Source organism: Physella acuta, unplaced genomic scaffold (assembly GCF_028476545.2).
Source record: "Physella acuta isolate Inbredline_101_S28 unplaced genomic scaffold, ASM2847654v3 ptg000999l, whole genome shotgun sequence".
NCBI lineage: Eukaryota > Metazoa > Mollusca > Gastropoda > Physidae > Physella > Physella acuta.
This window is the reverse complement of record NW_026732516.1, coordinates 262,499-282,592: the sequence shown is the minus strand read 5'-3', so window position 1 is coordinate 282,592 and position 20,094 is coordinate 262,499. Positions and strand designations below refer to the sequence as shown.

Genomic DNA, 20,094 nt, shown 5'->3' with positions numbered 1-20,094 from the left:
GGCGTGTTCTTGTTGGCACGTGATTGTGGTCGTTTGTGTTGCTCTGTTGATTTTGTTGATGTTTTGTTCTGTTGATGTTGGTGATGTTTTGTTGTGATGATGTGTTGTTCTATGTTAATCTGGTGTCCTTCTACAATTGTGATATTCTAGTGTTGTGATGTTCTAGTGTTGTGATGTTCTAATGTTGTGATATTCTAGTGTTGTGATGTTCTAAGGTTGTGATGTTCTAAGGTTGTGATGTTCTAATGTTGTGATGTTCTAAGGATGTGATGTTCTAGTGTTGTGATGTTCTAATGTTGTGATGTTCTAAGGTTGTGATGTTCTAATGTTGTGATGTTCTAGTGTTGTGATGTTCTAGGAGCTGTGATGTGACATCCAATGCAAAAGTCCCTCCTTAAAAATTCCCTCATCAAAATGCTCTCTTCAATTTCCCTTTAGAAAATGCCATCTACATAATGACCTTTACAAAATGACCTGTACAAACTGACCTGTACAAAATGACCTGTAGATAATGACCCGTACAAAATGACATGTACACAATGACATGTACACAATGACATGTACACAATGACATGTACATAATGACCTGTACGAAATGACCTGTACAAAATGACCTGTACAAAATGACCTGTACAAAATGACCTGTACAAACTGACCTGCACAAAATGACCTGTACAAAATGACCTGTACAAAATGACCTGTACAAAATGACCTGTACACCACGACCTGTACACAACGACCCGTCCAATGCCCTACACAAAACGTCCATTATTGAATGACGAAAAAGACGCACGTCACCAAACTTTTTATCCACCCCGACATCCAACGATCGCGTGACGCATTAAAACGTTAAGACATTTTATCCATTGGACGAGAGGTCAAGGACGAAAAAAAATATTCTGACATCTTTAAATTTTCAAATTTAATTTCGTTTTTTTTTCTAATGCACCTTTTTGATCTTTTTATTTTTCCACAGCTGTTAACGTGAGCGCGGGGTAAAGACAAGCGTGTGTCGGCCATGACGGATTGAAGCAGGATTTGTAAATGATTGTAGAACATTAGGGACTGTTGTAATCATGGCCCTAACACTGCACATCAAGTATGTGGAGAAACTGAAGGGGCGGGCCGAGCGGCTCATCAAAGTCTCCTTTCGTGGTGAGTTCCGTCGTGTATTGTTTCGTTATTGCGTTGATTATTAAAAAATGGAATCATTATTTTTTTAAATTTTTTTTTTGTAAACCAGAAATAGTTCTTGCTTTTTTTTTCAAATGTAAAATTTAAACTAGAGATTAACATTAACAGATTGAAACAATTGGAAGGAAATTTTAAAAATTGTTTTACTAAAAATATTTAAAAGTTTCGATTTTTAAATGTTTGATTTGTCAATAACAAGAGACGAGAATTAAAAAAGAAAAATTGTCAATTGTTTCGTAAAGTTCAAGCGAAATGACATTAGCAAGCTTGAAGAATCTGATGAAATTCTTTTAAAAAATAATAATTCAGATCTAGTGAAGTAAAATCGCTTTCTCTTGACGTCAAATTATTTGGAATCACACATGAGAAAATACGACAATCTAATCAAACCAGAAACTATGACAATCTGATCAAGCCCACAAATACATAACCACTTGTAGAATAAATCTATCTAGATGCTCGCAGCATTGTCTGCGATTCTTCCATCTCTCCAGCACTTGCGACTCCAAGAATATTTCTAATATGTCTGCTTAGCGTTTTTAAAGACATCTTTCCCAAATTTTATTTGCATTTCATTTCGCGCATAAATGTAATATATTTTATAATTGCTAATTCCACAAAAATATCGATGTTTTCTTTTATTTTATAATTGATAATATCACAAAAATATCGATGTTTCCAGCGATGAAAAGCGTATATATTAATGGGATTTTTCTGGCACAAAGGGATTCATTTGTATACCTTTATGTAGAGTAATTTGAATGAAAACACTTCTGGAAATGTTATATTCTTCATCTATTTCTGGATATCTATCTTCACTTTAAATTTCTTCTTTCATTTTATCAACTTACTTTTTCACTTTAATAATTTCTTCTTTTACTTTATCAATACCTACCTTCATTTTATCGATGTCTTCTTTTATTTTATCAACTTCTTCCTTCCCATTATATACTTCATACTTCACTTATCAAATTCATACTACACCTACTCCAGATTTTATAAAGCTCTTGCTCTCTTCAGATTCTTTATTTTTAATTTACTTCCTCAAATTATTTTCCTCTTACTTCTAGACTCAATACCAAAACTTTCTTGAAGTTCAATGCTATCTTTCTGAAAATCTCCCCCCGCTTCAGAAGATCTCCTTACACTTTCTCAAGCCCTTCAATTTTCCGTTTCCCCTTTAGACCTATCATCAACCTCTTTCCTAAATCCACCCCACCCCCTTACACTACAATCCTGCCCGAATTATGAACTTGTTCGCTTCCAAAGTTCAGATTTCCCCATTGTTTTAAACCCAGTGTCTGACTATTGATCCCCCTCAAGTTGGGGTTATTGATTCTCTCCTTATAAACTCTCGAGCAGTCATCTGTCAGTCTCAGGAGAATGGAGTCGTTGCATGTTTCAATGTTGGGTGGGGAGTTTAGATGGGCTTGTGGTAAGAGAACGACCAGCGCTCTAAAGATGGGGGTGGGGGTGGGGTCAGGATGGGCTGGTGGCTGGAGAACCACCAGGGGTTGGTGTCGCCGTGGGCTTGCTGTAATATTAACGCCAACGCCCTTAAAAGCGCCTACGGGTTTTTATCAATCTCCCCCACCCTCACCCCACCCATCTTTCCCACCCTCTCTCCACCCACCTCCCCCACCCTCACCCCACCCATCTCCCCCACCCTCACCCCACCCATCTCCCTCACCCTCACCCCACCCATCTTTCCCACCCTCTCCCCACCCACCTCCCCCACCCTCACCCCACCCACCTCCCCCACCCTCACCCCACCCATCTTTCCCACCTTCTCCCCACCCACCTCCCCCACCCTCACCCCACCCACCTCCCCCACCCTCACCCCACCCATCTCCCCCACCCTCACCCCACCCATCTTTCCCACCCTCTCCCCACCCACCTCCCCCACCCTCACCCCACCCACCTCCCCCACCCTCACCCCACCCACCTCCCCCACCCTCTCCCCACCCATCTTTCCCACCCTCTCCCCACCCACCTCCCCCACCCTCACCCCACCCACCTCCCCCACCCTCACCCCACCCACCTCCCCCACCCTCTCCCCACCCATCTTTCCCACCCTCTCCCCACCCACCTCCCCCACCCTCACCCCACCCACCTCCCCCACCCTCACCCCACCCATCTCCCCCACCCTCACCCCACCCATATTTCCCACCCTCTCCCCACCCACCTCCCCCACCCTCACCCCACCCATCTCCCCCACCCTCACCCCACCCATCTTTCCCACCCTCTCCCCACCCACCTCCCCCACCCTCACCCCACCCACCTCCCCCACCCTCACCCCACCCATCTCCCCCACCCTCACCCCACCCATCTTTCCCACCCTCTCCCCACCCACCTCCCCCACCCTCTCCACACCCATCTTTCCCACCCTCTCCCCACCCACCTCCCCCACCCTCTCCCCACCCACCTCCCCCACCCCCTTCCCACCCATCTCTCCCACCAACCACCCCACTCTCCACCATCCATCTTCCCACCCCTCCACACCCTCTCCTAACGCCCCTCCCCCACAAGACAAGCTGGGATTATTGTTAAAGATGTAGATTACTGAGACCGTACATAGCGTCATGTCTCGCTAGCTAATCGAGTAACTCACCGTCTTTTTGTTGACCTTTCTCTTGACCTTTTCCCACACTGGTCAGCTGCTGTATCACGTGGTGGACACTCCACATTGAGTTGTCTGATTTATGTGGACACTCCACATTGATTGGTTGTCTGATTTATGTGGACACTCCACATTGATTGGTTGTCTGATTTATGTGGACACTCCACATTGAGTTGTCTGATTTATGTGGACACTCCACATTGAGTTGTCTGATTTATGTGGACACTCCACATTGAGTTGTCTGAATTATGTGGACACTCCACATTGATTGAGTTGTCTGATTTATGTGGACACTCCACATTGAGTTATCTGATTTATGTGGACACTCCACATTGAGTTGTCTGATTTATGTGGACACTCCACATTGATTGAGTTGTCTGATTTATGTGGACACTCCACATTGAGTTGTCTGATTTATGTAGACACTCCACATTGAGTTGTCTGATTTATGTGGACACTCCACATTGAGTTGTCTGATTTATGTGGACACTCCACATTGAGTTGTCTGATTTATGTGGACACTCCACATTGAGTTGTCTGATTTATGTGGACACTCCACATTGATTGGTTGTCTGATTTATGTGGACACTCCACATTGAGTTGTCTGATTTATGTGGACACTCCACATTGAGTTGTCTGATTTATGTGGACACTCCACATTGAGTTGTCTGATTTATGTGGACACTCCACATTGAGTTGTCTGATTTATGTGGACACTCCACATTGAGTTGTCCGATTTATGTGGACACTCCACATTCAGTTGTCTGATTTATGTGGACACTCCACATTGATTGGTTGTCTGATTTATGTGGACACTCCACATTGAGTTGTCTGATTTATGTGGACACTCCACATTGAGTGGTCTGATTTATGTGGACCACTCCACATTGATTAAGTTGTCTGATTTATGTGGACACTCCACATTGAGTTGTCTGATCTATGTGGACACTCCACATTGAGTGGTCTGATTTATGTGGACCATTCCACATTGATTGAGTTGTCTGATTTATGTGGACACTCCACATTGATTGAGTTGTCTGATTTATGTGGACACTCCACATTGAGTTGTCTGATTTATGTGGACACTCCACATTGAGTGGTCTGATCTATGTGGACACTCCACATTGAGTGGTCTGATTTATGTGGACCACTCCACATTGATTGAGTTGTCTGATTTATGTGGACACTCCACATTGATTGAGTTGTCTGATTTATGTGGACACTCCACATTGAGTTGTCTGATTTATGTGGACACTCCACATTGATTGGTTGTCTGATTTATGTGGACACTCCACATTGATTGGTTGTCTGATTTATGTGGACACTCCACATTGATTGAGTTGTCTGATTTATGTGGACACTCCACATTGATTGAGTTTTCTGATTTATGTGGACACTCCACATTGATTGAGTTGTCTGATTTATGTGGACACTCCACATTGAGTGGTCTGATTTATGTGGATCACTCCACATTGATTGAGTTGTCTGATTTATGTGGACACTCCACATTGATTGAGTTTTCTGATTTATGTGGACACTCCACATTGATTGAGTTGTCTGATTTATGTGGACACTCCACATTGAGTGGTCTGATTTATGTGGATCACTCCACATTGATTGAGTTGTCTGATTTATGTGGACACTCCACATTGATTGAGTTGTCTGATTTATGTGGACACTCCACATTGAGTGGTCTGATTTATGTGGACACTCCACATTGATTGAGTTGTCTGATTTATGTGGACACTCCACATTGAGTGGTCGGATTAATGTATACTAAGTCATCATAATATGCCTGTTTGTAGTTTTTCTTATCTATAATGACCCAATAAATTTTACACCCAATAGTAACTGTATAAATAAAATGTAAACAACGTCTCAACTCCACTCCCACGCATGCGCACACTCACGATCTTACCCAACAAGCACCATATAACACATAACAATCAGGCCAACATGTCATGTCGTCACCAGAATTGCTCAACAGGAAACGATGCCAGAACTACTCACCCGCACCCCTTTCAACCCCGCCCCTCACAGATATCAAACTCACAGCGTCTAAATTCCCACCCCTTCTCACCCACCACAAAAAACAGTATATTTAACTGGTCACAATTAGTTCTTGTCGAAAACTGGTTGTGCAAACTGCCCCACCAAAACTAATTACCAATTACATCTAATTACAAGATACGGGTGAGGTTATGGCGCAGCAAATAAATAACTTACACATCAAAGGCCAGCGATGTATTATGACACGAATTTTTATGCGAAAAAAAAACATGTTTTCTCTGATAATCCATCAAAGGAACAAAAGTATTGGGTATCAGTAGTGCGATTAGTGACGTCATCGACATGAAAGCTAGCTTAAAATGGGAAGGGGATTTGGTGGCGTATTTGATGCAATTTGTCGCCTTAGGATATCTGATGAGATACAATTAAAAAAAAAACCTCAGTAATATAATGAGGGGCTTTAAAAAAAACGGGCTCAGTATTGTCTCTGATGTGACTTGCTTGTATTTGTAATACAACAGTATTGTTCTGTGATGTTGAGAAATAAGTAAAATGTATGCTGATGTGTCTTTTGATTCAGCACCAACTACCACGTCTTCACCCCTAAATGGTGCTGATCAGAGGTTTGGTAGAAACTTCCGTCGTAATTTATAACTGTCCCTTAAACTTTCATGTTGAAAAATACTAAAAAACCCTATCCGTAAAAATGTGATTTTGCTAATCCCTAAAAGTGTAATTTTTATAATCCCTAAAAGTGTCATAGTACTCATTCCTAAAAGTGTGATTTTGTTTATCCCTAAAACGGTGATGTTAAATACGTTCCTCTTTAGACTTAGCGATCGATGGGGCAGATGAGGTAGAGTTCATATGTTTCTTGACCTTGCCTTTACTTTCCCCAACGTAAGTCAGGTTCCCATTAGACCTGGGTGATACAGCTAAACAACTGTTACATTGCTAATCTCTAAAAATGTGAAATAGTTAATCCTTCAAACAGTGATACAGCTAATCCTTAAAACTGAGATACAACTAATCCCTAAACCCGTAATACAGCTAATCCCTAAACCAATGATACAGCTAATCCCTAAACCCGTGATACTGCTAATCCCTAAACCCGTGATACTGCTAATCCCTAAACCCGTGATACAGCTAATCCCTAAACCCGTAATACAGCTAATCCCTAAACCCTTGATACTACTAGTCCCTCAACCCGTGATACAGCTAATCCAAACCCTTGATACAGCTAATCCCTAAACCCGCGATATTTCCAATACTTGACACTGACTATCACGCCTAAGGCCTCACATGTAACATCTAAAACCCGTTTCTTTAACCACCGTCCGAATCCCTACTTTAAATGCATGCATTGTTGTCCTGGTTCGATTTCCCTTTGTCAGACTGTCTCAAGACTCCCATTCTCGTCCCGTCAAAATACAGCCGAGAGGAAAAGTCTATTTGTTTAAGATTCCTTCGGCTGAACGAGCGATGTAATACATTGTAGGTGAAACAAAAGAGAAAGGAATTTTTGATGGGATCGATAATAGTTATCGATTTAGGGTAGGGGGTGTTTGATTTGTGTGAGTAATGGGGTTAAAGTTTAAAAGGGCGTGGGGTGTAGGGGGTCGTGTTACGCTACAGTTGATGAGGTTATAATAATTAATTGGGTTGTTTAGCAATGGTGGGCGGGGTCGTATAACAGCAGTTGATGGGGGGTAATTAAAGATGGGAGTGTGAGGTTACAGTTTTAGAAAAATGTTGATCGTTTCACAAATGTAAAGTTGATAGATTCACAACAGTAAAGTTTATAGGTGTACGGTAGCGAATTTGATTCACATCAGTGAAGTTGATTGGCTTACCTTAGCGGAACTAATGGATTCACATCAGTAAATTTGATGGCCTTAACAAATGTAAATTTGATGGCCTTACAAAGGTAATTTGATGGCTTTTCAATGGTAATTTAATGGCCTTTCAATGGTAAATTTGTCAAAGGAATATTTTTACAAAGGTAAATTTATGGCCTTACAAAGGTAAATTTGATGACCTTAGAAAGGTAAATGTGATGATTCTGGTTGATAAAATCAGGACCACTGCTCGGTTGTATTTTGTAATAGATCCAGTTGTCAGTAAAGTTGAGAGGTGTAGAGAGCAGCGAACTGAATGTAAGGTGTTGATGGTGGTCATTTGATAAGTGGTGGAGCAGGGATGTGTTGGCTCTAGTGGTGGAGCAGGGATGTGTTGGCTCTAGTGGTGGAGCAGGGATGTGTTGGCTCTAGTGGTGGAGCAGGGATGTGTTGGCTCTAGTGGTGGAGCAGGGATGTGGTGGAGCAGGGATGTGTTGGCTCTAGTGGTGGAGCAGGGATGTGTTGGCTCTAGTGGTGGAGCAGGGATGTGTTGGCTCTAGTGATGGAGCAGGGATGTGTTGGCTCTAGTGGTGGAGCAGGGATGTGCTGGCTCTAGTGGTGGAGCAGGGATGTGTTGGCTCTAGTGGTGGAGCAGGGATGTGTTTGCTCTAGTGGTGGAGCAGGGATGTGTTGGCTCTAGTGGTGGAGCTGTCTCTAGTGGTGGAGCAGGGATGTGTTGGCTCTAGTGGTGGAGCAGGGATTTGCTGGCTCTAGTGGTGGAGCAGGGATGTGTTGGCTCTAGTGGTGGAGCTGGCTCTAGTGGTGGAGCAGGGATGTGCTGGCGCTAGTGGTTGAGCAGGCTTTAGATAAGTGGTGGAGCCATGATACCCAAGCCTTGTTTAAGGGGGCAGTATCACCCAGACTAAGGGAGGAAAACAAAAATATTTACAAAAAAAAAACTATTCGACATACATATGTCAAAATTGTACAGCAGTAGTAACGCTTCTTCCGCTATAATACAGTATATAAATTGTAGGGTATATGTATAGCAACATATTTGCAAAAAAATATTTTGTTAATATTTTATCACATTTTGAATTTTTGTGTAAACAATTTTCTAAAACCATAAGTAAATTACTTAAAATTTGGTATAAACCTTCCACCTTCCTTGCGTTAATGGCTATCGTCGGAACTAAAATCATAGGATTCTAAATGAGGGATAAATGTGGCGGTACCACAGCCAATGAGGTTTTACCGAGGCGTGGTTATTGCTAGTTGAAAACTATTCCCAATACCCTGCACAGACGACCATCACAATGTCACAGCCAAGTTCAACGACATATGCAAATATAGTCAACGTTCACAAAGGGGTTGCGCCCTCGGATGTTGCCCCTGGGCCGAGAGGCTTGGGGAGGAGCCTCCCGGACTACGGTCCGGGGGGTTTAATGAAATCCAGGGCCCAACCCCCTTCAGCTACCACCGCCATACTCGATCTACCTGATGAGGACTGTCCAGAACTCCTCCCGGCTGACTCACCCACCATTCAAGTCACAATCAACTCAGGAGGTCAACCCAATCTAAGAGGTCACATCCTTCGACAACTAATAAGCAACCAACACATCCTCCTCCTCAATTATGGTCGTGCAGACACGTGGTTCTTCACATCAAATGCCTTCGACGTCACCACCCTACACAACACACACAAAACACACGGTCCCTACACACTATTCTTCACTTTACACGAAAAGAACAGAGTCAACGGAACCCTTAGGTGGGTCCCACCTACACTAAGCGATCGCACACTCATTAAAGCACTACAACCCTACAGTAACAAAGAACCTTCCATATACACAATCCCTCTCACCACCAACCGTAGCTTCTCCATACACACTGACAATCCAGCAAACATCCCCCACTACATCCAATTAAACTACAGAAACAAGTCACACAACATCCTAATAGCCATCAACGACAGAAAACAAGCCTGCCAAACCTGCTCGTCAACTTCACACTGGACCAACCGCTGTCAAACTCTCAACCTAGAATCAACGCCCAATGATCAAATACCAGCACAATCTACAGCTCCATCCGCTCTACAAGGCCCCATGCCAAGTAATCAGCAACACTCCTCAACCGAAGACGCAGCACCGAACCCCAAAACACCGCCCAAAAAACAGCCCCCAGCACAACAACCAGCGCCACCCGACCAACCAGCAACAACACCAAGCAGCCAGCAAATAACTCCAATCGCCAAGCCACCTCCAACAACAAGCAGCCAGCTAGAAGCACTACCCGCCCAGACAACACCATCACCAAGCAAACAACAAGCAACGATAAAAAAAACGATCAACCCATCCAGGCCGGCAAGTACACCATCAACACCTAGCAAACAAGCAACTGCAGCAAGGTCGAAGTCAGACAAACCAGCTACGTCAAGAGCTCTAACATTGAACGCTCCGTTCTTTTTCTCAGACATGGACACCACTCTTGCAAGCTTCAAAAGGAAGAAGGAAGATAGCCCTACAGAGGAGAAAAAAATAATAAAAAGTAAAAAATTTACTCATGACAACAAACGCTGCAGGTTCTGCCCAGAACAAAATAGAACAGCTGAGGAAACGGAAAAGCACGAACATAGAATGCACTATAGATTCTTACGGTGTGATCTTTGTGTAGACAAAGGGTACCACACAGACATATACGCGCACTTTGCAGAAAATCATCAAGAAGTAACACTGTATGACTGCCGAGATTGTACCGTATCCCTCCCATTAGAGGGCATGAAGGAGCATACAAAGGTACACCATGTGAGGACTCGCTCCTCGAAGTCACTCGTCGGTTTTTGAAAGAGAAACCAGGGTAAATAGGTATTTTAGACGTTTTGTAAATGTTTATGTATAAATAAAGTATCCGAAAAAAAAAGAAAAAAAAAAAGAAAAAAAAAAAAAAAAAAAAAAAAAAAAACTATTCCCAATACCCCGCACAAAAAAAAAAAAAAAAAAAAAAAAAAAAAAAAATTTCAAAGTTCAATTATTTTGGTCTGACTTTGAAAAATTCTAACATTTTCAAAAAAAAAAAAAAAAAAAAAAAAAAAAAAAAAAAAAAAAAAAAAAAAAAAAAAAAAAAAAAAAAAATAAATTTTTTAGAAAATTTCTTAGTTCGATTTTTTTGGTCTGACTTTGAAAAATTCTAAAAATTTCAAAATTTGCCGAAATGGATTTCTTTTAGTTCCAGCGATAGGCTGTCCTGTTATGCATCTCTCAGTGTATTTTCAGCAGAATGGGCCTAAATGTTGGAAAACCGCAGCCACAAATTACTTTGTAAAAAATTTTTGGTTAAAATATTTATAAAAAATGTTTGCATCATACATTAACTTTCTTTTGTGTGCTGTTTTATAGCTCCTTATTAATTACTATTATGGTAAAAAAATTGTGTGTGTATGTATAATAGTTTTTTTTTGGCAAATTTTTTCGTCAATTTTCAAATGTCTGGGTGATACTGCCCCCTTAAGTGATGTTGCTATCCTTCAGTGCAGACGGTACATTTATCTAAGGTTAGTTAGCTTGTAAAAAAGAAAGAATAATTGATTTTTTCCCCTCTCTCTGGTTGATGGGACTTGGCTTCTGTGCTTGTAGTTACTCAAAATGAGAGGGTGGGTGGGGAACGGGAGTAATGATAGTGGGTGACAAACCTCAAAGGGCTAGTGGGGGGGGGGAGAAAGGGTGTGGGGGGTAGGGTTTATAAATATGATAATGTGGGGGTAGGCAGTGTATGAAATAATGCGGTAGAGGTCGAGAAATATAACGATGTGGGGGTAAGGAGGCGAGGAGATTTAAGAAAGTGTAAGAAATATGCATTAGGTAATAGCACAGTCTCTTTGGTTGTTTTTTTTTTTTTTTTGCTTGTAGACGGTAAGTCGCCCGACCCGGTACATCGTAGGGTCACGGTCACCTTGAACTTTAGAGTTCACTTAGGTCAAAGTTGCTAGACACGTGCTGACGTCACGCGTGTCATCACCTGACGTCATACTCAAGACGCGTACTAATCCCCTGTGTGGTGTAACCATAGGACCCCTAATTTTTATGACTTTTCGGCGTGACTTAACATGTAAATAAAAATTATATGAAAGAAATGACCCACTCCCCCAGTGTGATGTAACATGACCCCTTTCATGGTGAACCAGCGTGGCGGCTTCCCCCCCCCCCCCCCCCCCGTTCAACCTAACAAAGCATGCTACTCTTTCATTAGCCTGATTGAATTGAAACAGTTTGATGGGAGTCCGCATGCGTCAGTATGTACTGATGTTGTTAAAACATGCAAGTCTTAACCGTGCTAGGCCGACGTTGACAGGGGACTGTATATTACATTGATCATTAAATCCCACCCGCCACCCTCGCAATGTTCGCGTTAAATCCCTCCCTCCCCCTCCCCCCCACACATATCCACAAACCCTCACACATATCCCTCCTTACATTATTCACACATCGTTAGACGTATCTCGCACAACCCGCTCAATTATCTTTCACACACCAGTCATAAACAACACACACAAAACACTAGTTACCCACTCACCCCACATACACAACAACCACACATACATACACACGCCCCTCACACTCAAACCCTCACAACTAAACTTTCACATCACCCTCACAAAGTTCAATCCAGGTCCTTGACTCCATGCCAACAAACAGCACTTAACATTTTCGCACTCTGTAGATTCTATCTCGCCCCTGCAGTTAAGTCCCCCCCCCCCACTGCCTAGTCAGTCCAACCCCTCACACTGTCAGTCCACCCTCCCAACCCAGTCAGTTCCCCCCCTCCCCCTGCCCAGTCAGTCCACCCCTGTCCCACACACAGTCCCCTCCTCCCCCTGCCCAGTCAGTCCCCACCCTCCCCACCCAGTCAGTCCCCCCCAACCTAGTTCCCCCCCCCCACCTGCATATAGATCAGCTGCCATTACCCACGGTTACAGACAAAGCTATTATCTAAAATGCTAGTTTGAGACGGCATGAATCGTCCAGAGTGGGAAATCATATTTACATCGATCTCTTGGCGCGTCTCACGCTGGTAAAAATATAAGTCCATTCCAGCAGTTCAACAAGCGAGGGTCCACTTGACTTAATGCATGACTGTAGAGAAGATAGATATAAGGGAGTACAAATATAAGTCCATTCCATCAGTTCTAGCGAGGGTCCACTTGACTTAATGCATGACTGTAGAGATAGACATAAGGGAGTACAAATATAAGTCCATTCCATCAGTTCTAGCGAGGGTCCACTTGACTTAATGCATGACTGTAGAGATAGACATAAGGGAGTACAAATATAAGTCCATTCCATCAGTTCTAGCGAGGGTCCACTTGACTTAATGCATGACTGTAGAGATAGACATAAGGGAGTACAAATATAAGTCCATTCCATCAGTTCTAGCGAGGGTCCACTTGACTTAATGCATGACTGTAGAGATAGATATAAGGGAGTACAAATATAAGTCCATTCCATCAGTTCTAGCGAGGGTCCACTTGACTTAATGCATGACTGTAGAGATAGACATAAGGGAGTACAAATATAAGTCCATTCCAGCAGTTCAAGCGAGGGTCCACTTGACTTAATGCATGACTGTAGAGATAGACATAAGGGAGTAAAAATATAAGTCTATTCCAGCAGTTCAAGCGAGGGTCCACTTGACTTAATGCATGACTGTATAGATAGACATAAGGGAGTACACATATAAGTCCATTCCAGCAGTTCAAGCGAGGGTCCACTTGACTTAATGCATGACTGTAGAGATAGACATGATCAGGTAAAGTAGTACAAATAGTAGACCTCCCATTAAGTCAAGTGACTGTCCACTTTACCTAATACACTGCTGTATAGCTACAAATGATAAGGTAAAGCAGTAAAAGTATAAGCCCTCCCTTGACTATATAGTTAGACATAAATATACAGCCACTGAAGGCAATACACGAACAAAATATTAACGGTCAAACGTTAAAAAAAATCTTAATGTCTACATCATCAGACCCAAAAAAAATTGTCAAGAATTTTTATAAATATTTAAAAAAAAAAGATTTACATACATTCTCATTGTTTTTAAACATATTGTTCCAAAACATTCATTTGTAAAGCCTATCTAAGCATTGTGTAACGGTAAAATGCTGTCCAATGACAAATAGACTTTAGACAATTTCGTGCGATTTATTCGAAAAGTATTTATATATATATATATATATATATATATATATATATATATATATATATATATATATATATATATATATACAACTCAAGGTAGTAAGCCATACCGTAACATTGTCATTAATGTATCGACATACGAACTCGGACTTAGTCTGCATGCAGAAAGTTTACTGTAGTGCAGAAAGAAAGGTTCCCTTCAGCCTTATAATTTCGCCATATTACGTTTTAAATTAACTGTAGATCGTAGATTATTTATTTACGAAACTCAGACACTTTTTTATTAACTCTATAGGATTTGATTTTTTAAAGAAACCATAAAAATTAATTTAACTTAAAAGATTCCGTTATTTGAAATTATTTTTTTTACAAACTAATTCTCAAATATCAGGAAGTTTATGAGTTGTGGTGTCGGAGTAAAGACTTGTAATTTAATCTAAACGATTTCTAATGAACAGATTTCTTTTAAACTTTACATTTCTCATGATAACGAAGCAAAAAAAATCCAATTTTCCATCCAATTAGATGTTTGATTGGTCATTAAAAATTAATTTAAAGATTAACTATTTGGTAGCGATCAGTGTATCGATCTAATGAGCCGGTGTTCATGGATGTTGATTACAATCTTAGAGCCCCTAAATAATGAGCAGGTACTTGTGTGAGTTAAATACATCGGCAGATACTGATCGGCTTTAATGCAAGTAGTTTTAATTAGCTAGGGGAGACAACTTGATTAGAAAAAAAATTGGCTATTGTTTTAAAACTTAAATATCTTTACTATATATTTTTATTAAATTAAAACACTAAAAAGTAGAAAATTAAACGTGTTAAAAAATCTATAATATCAAGCTTTTGATTGTATGAAAATAAGAGAATATTATATTCTTAAGCTCTAGTGTTATAAGCGGTGACCATTAAAATAAAGTGAAACTGCTGAAAAACTAACAATACTGGCTCTTCGACATAAACCTTTTCCTATTAAAGATAAAAAAAAAATTTATCCAATATATGTTCATGTCTTTGGAGCTGTGTAAAACTATAAAATAAATTACTATTACTAATTTTTATAAGCGGTGACCATTAAAATAAAGTGAAACTGCTGAAAAACTAACAATACTGGCTCTTCGACATAAACCTTTTCCTATTAAAGATAAAAAAAAAATTTATCCAATATATGTTCATGTCTTTGGAGCTGTGTAAAACTATAAAATAAATTACTATTACTAATTTTAATGTTTAAAACAAATAAATTACAAAAAGAAACTGAGGGATGACTGCTATAGATATAGATGTTTGGAAGGGAAGAATGTTTGATTTGATGTGTCTCGTTGTAATCAACATAACTTTTCCGGTTGCTTAAAATTTGTATCATTTTAATTTTCTGTAATCCCAAATTTATTTCAGCTCTATTTAAAAGCCCCCCCCCGCCCTCTCCCCCCCCCCCCCCCCCCTCAGCTCACCACGCCGATGGGGAAAAAATCCCTTGAATCATCATTTAATTACACATTTGCATTTTCAGGTTTTTTTTTAAAAATAAAATTATAATTAGACATTTTGTATTAGATCTATGTACATTCAACGCTATTCGAAAACAAAGTGTGAACATCGGTAGTGGAAAGCATGGAACTATTGCCACGGGGCTGACCCCAACACATTTGTGGGGGTGGACCTAGTGCCCAAGTAGCTGTCAGATGTCCGTATTCGCTCTACTCATTGTTTTTGTCTTGTTTGAAGGTGTTTCTTTTATTTTTTTACAGTGTAACATTTGTTACGAGTTTTGAAAATGAAATAATATAATTTATATATATAGTTCTCTTCTGGGAGATGTTAGAAAACAAGCTGCAAGCGCGGCTTGCAGTCCCCTCTCTTCCTCTCTATCACTACCATCCCCACTCCAACATGGTCTGGTGAGCTGTGGTTCACTCTAAATGTTTACAATCGTAGAGCCAGGTTTAGTGACGGCTATTATGGGCAGATAATTTAGTTTGAAACGATATTTAACTTAGAGGAGGTAACAAAGAGGAGGCTGCTTTCACGGGCGGGGGGGGGGGGGGGGTATAGGGTAGGGGTTGGGGGAAAAGGGGGGGGGGGTAGTGTTTTAAAGCAAATATTTTTAGTGGCAGCATTGTTAATGTCGAATTTACAAATTATGAATTACTGAAAAGTAGAAAATAAAACAAACAAATAGCGGCGTATGATACGCCGCGTGTCGGCTCGTTATTAATATTTCTACATGGAGCTGGTGAGCCGCATTTTGACATCAAAAGAACCGCATGCGATCCGCAGGTTGCAGACCCCTGATCTAATACAAAACGACTAATGGTTTTTTTTTTACTGATGACAAATATTGCAGATAATTAGGCCTACATGAAGACTGAAAAAAAATTTGTAACTGAGTCAATATTTTGTTAAGAAATACTATATTCTATTCAATTACAGGTTTTCTTTCATAAACCATGTATTGCTATTATAATATGCATTCTATTTATAATAAGAATTACTTTGGTTTCTTTGTATGTTAAATAAAATTTAAAAAAAAAATAGTCAGATTAGTCAATTATTAGTCAAATATATAACCGATTTCCACGTTCAATGTATTTTTACTTTCTCGTATATACGAAGTATATAGAAAGTCTTGTAATCGTGCACAAAAATAACATTAAATTTAGACAGTTTTCAACGTTTTACTCCTCAGTCCTTCATCACATCCGGGATGTGGAGGACTTATTTTAATCGGGCAAAAATTATAAATCCAGATATATCAAAATTTTGGCGTTTTATGCGTAATGGAGTCGGAAAAACTGGATTATCCAATTCTGTCCGTATGTCTGTGTGTCTGTGTGTAAACACGATAACTTGAATACCGTTACAGCTAGATGATGAAATTTCATATATAAGTATTATATCAAAATCGTAGATCCGTCCCAACTTTTGATCGATTTCCGATAACCGGAAGTGGAACTTTTTCTACATTGAATTTTTTAAAAGCCTATAACTTGAGTACGATTTCAGCTGGATAAATGAAATTTCACATGTAAGTAAAAGATCTAATTCTCTGCCTTCTATCAAATTTTGAGTAATTTCCGTTGACCGGAAGTAATAATTTTCGCTATTTCCGATTTCTCAAAAAAACGCATGTGAAGTTATAAAGTACTAATAATATCCCGCACTATTCTGCACATTTTATATGACGTTCACTTTGTGTGCAATTCTTTTTTCTACGAGATTTTATTCTATTTTAAAAAGTTTGAGTATTTAAAATGGATTAAAAGTCATGTCTATATCCCGAATTGCCATTCCCTGTTGTTTCATATAAGAATATTCGAGAAAGTTTAGGGGAGATCACTCCCGGTTTATTAATTAGGTACTTCCCATTGTCTTAAACTGGTCAGGAAAGACAACTCATTACTGTTTCCAAAATTCGTAAAAAAAATATAAAATAATATAATTGTAATAAACTTATTTATAACGTGTAATTTTGTTAAAGTAATACATTTTTTATTATGTTGTTTATAATAAATTATACTTTTACTTATACATCTTAGATATTGCAAGAATTACTTTACAATAATCTAAAATAAAAACTGTTAGCTTTGTTAAGTCCTAGGAGGTTAATATTTGAAAACCCCCGTCAGTTTATCTATTAGAAGAATAGTTTTTCTCTTTTTAATTTTCTCTAATCCCAAATTTAGACGTTGTGTATTAGATCTATGTATCTATAAGTAAACCATCTTAAATGAATGAAAGACATATTATTCTTGTAAATCTGTATCAATCCTCACAAGCCGATGATGAAAACTGTAATACTAAAGCGAACATGCAATGCAAACTGACGCTGTGAATTACATGTATGAAGCAAAAAAAAAAAAAAAAAAAAAAATTACAATATTCTACTGACTTTTGAAATAGAACTTACATTAGTGTTAATAATTCTTTTTTAATGCAATCGAGTTACCAAGTCAGATTACTAGCAAAAAAAAAGCATTGACCAGTGTTTAAATTTAGACATAATATTGTTAGTTACAACTCAATGTACTGTATTGTAAAAGAATAATCATTTTCTAATACATTCATTTGAATTATGCAGTTACTTCCCATTACAATGTCAAAGCGGTCAAAGGGCACAGATTATTACTGTTTCCAAAAAGTCATTTTAAGTATAAAGAATCTCAATGGCAATAAATAATATGTATTATTTTTATTGCATTAAAATTTACATTTAAAGTTAATAAGACTCTCAAGCCAAATCTTATATTTCTTAGACATTATAACTTTTCATGAACTATAATTTAAAATAAAGCTATGTGTGATCTAGACATGGGGTCGGCAACCTTTCAAGACGGAAAATAAAAAAAACTAACAATTTACAAAATTTACCGGCTTTTAAAGAGCCACTAACATTTTAATTTCGTTACTTGCTTTTGATTAGGATTAGGTATTTATATAGGCATATATATATATATATATATATATATATATATATATATATATATATATATATATATATATATATATATATATATATAAAGTTTTAAATATGAAATAATATTTATTCATATTAGAAAATACACACGGTTCGCACAAAACATACTAAAAGTAAAGTTCCCTCTTCAAACCTGACGGCCTATAGGGCAAGTGAAGTAGAGTTCACTTGTTTCTGTGACCTCGGCATATGAAGAGATAGTGTGGTCAGCACTATGCCCAGCCGCCTTTACTTTCCCTAACGTGTTTTAGGTACCCATCAGATTTGGATGGACGCAGTCCAACTCTCTACCACTAGACCACTCCGTCCCCACAAAACATATTAAAGTATTTTAGCTACCTCTGCTAAAATAATAAAATTAGCAATCATATAATAAAACTATAATCATTGAATATTTACATTAGTTACATCAAAGGGAGCATTGGCCTTGCATGCATTTTGAAAGTTTGTTTAATTCTGGCTCATAACTTGTTGTTTTCAATTTCAAGCACGCCTTTATATTTTCATTTGTTGGTTAGCTTCTTACTTAACTTTTTATTATTTTCAAGTAAGATAACTCTTGCTAACACGAATATGTTGATCTAAAGATCGTCAGCACTCCAGATGTCAACTTCTTCAGCTTATTGTAGCTTTCTGTATAACTATTCCATGCGTCAAATATTAGTGACTCAACTCGCGGCATTTCTTTTAGAGCTGTGTACTTGCATGCTTTCTTAATCTCCAACTCTTGCAACTTTCTCTTGAGTTCTGTGAATTTACCACTCCACAAATGTTTGGTTTTCAAATCCAGCAATTGCATTTGAAGCCAACTAACAACAATTCCAAATTGCTAAATGTTGATCTCATTAGTTTTTGTGTTGAGAGGATCTACTATGAACGCCATCTGTTTTCAAGTGCTCATATCTCTCAGCGAAAAAAAGCATCCTTCATTTTGTTGATAGGAATGCTGTAGTGATTCATGTTAACATCACGATATTTTTTCCCCAGATTTTTCAAATATAAGTAATTTACCGATCTCCTTATCTTCAACAAAAACAAGCCATTTTTTTTTCTTCGAAACAATCCATTTTTTTCAAGCAAATGATATCCACCATGACGTTGATTTTTTTTTTCAATTTGGGATGGACACTTTAATTGGAAGTACATTGAAATAGGGAGTAACTAAATATTCTAAAAGAATAACACGTGTTTATTGTTATTATGTATTACCGAGTGTTGCAGAAAAATGTTTTTTTATGAGTTTTGAAAATAAATAATATAAATAATATAATTTGCGTATGGAACTCGAGAGCAGCATCTTGATATCAAAATAGCCACATGATTTTATCAGTGTAACCGGTATCCCAACAGTTGCATCTCGGTGTATGAATTATCCCCGTAGTTTTATAACCGTGTGTGCATTATCCCAACAGGTCTATCCCACTACACGAAAACATTGGAAAATGTGGAGGATTCTCTGGCATTTGATGAGGTGAGTGTGGAGAATGAACTATTAGATGTCATTAGATGTCATTCGATGCCATTAAATGTCATAAGGTGCTAATAAATACCTTTGTCATCAATAAATGAACGCTGAGAGTATGTATCTATTTCACCTAGTGAATGAATCAATTGTAAAACACACATAAACAAGTTGATCAAAAAGTTCGATATCCCTCTACACGAGTCTGTGTACATAAACAATAGATTAGAATCTAACCCTGTCCTCTGAAATTGTTTACTGTCCTGTTTACTGTCCTATACTTACTGTCCTCT

General features: G+C 38.9%; 1 protein-coding gene and 1 pseudogene across 3 annotated transcripts in view; both read left to right on the top strand.

Annotated features, from left to right (window-relative positions):
* Positions 1-1,001: 1,001 nt before the first annotated feature.
* Positions 1,002-20,094, top strand: part of LOC131954443 (otoferlin) — a gene marked incomplete at its 5' end in the record, with an annotated part of 146,620 nt that continues 127,527 nt past the window's right edge. For all 3 annotated transcript variants that reach the window (XM_059318116.1, XM_059318115.1, XM_059318114.1), the window contains 2 exon segments: positions 1,002-1,155; positions 19,752-19,810. In XM_059318116.1, the coding sequence (XP_059174099.1) occupies positions 1,077-1,155; positions 19,752-19,810 (138 nt within the window).
* LOC131954446 (uncharacterized) lies at positions 8,882-9,013 on the top strand (annotated as a pseudogene).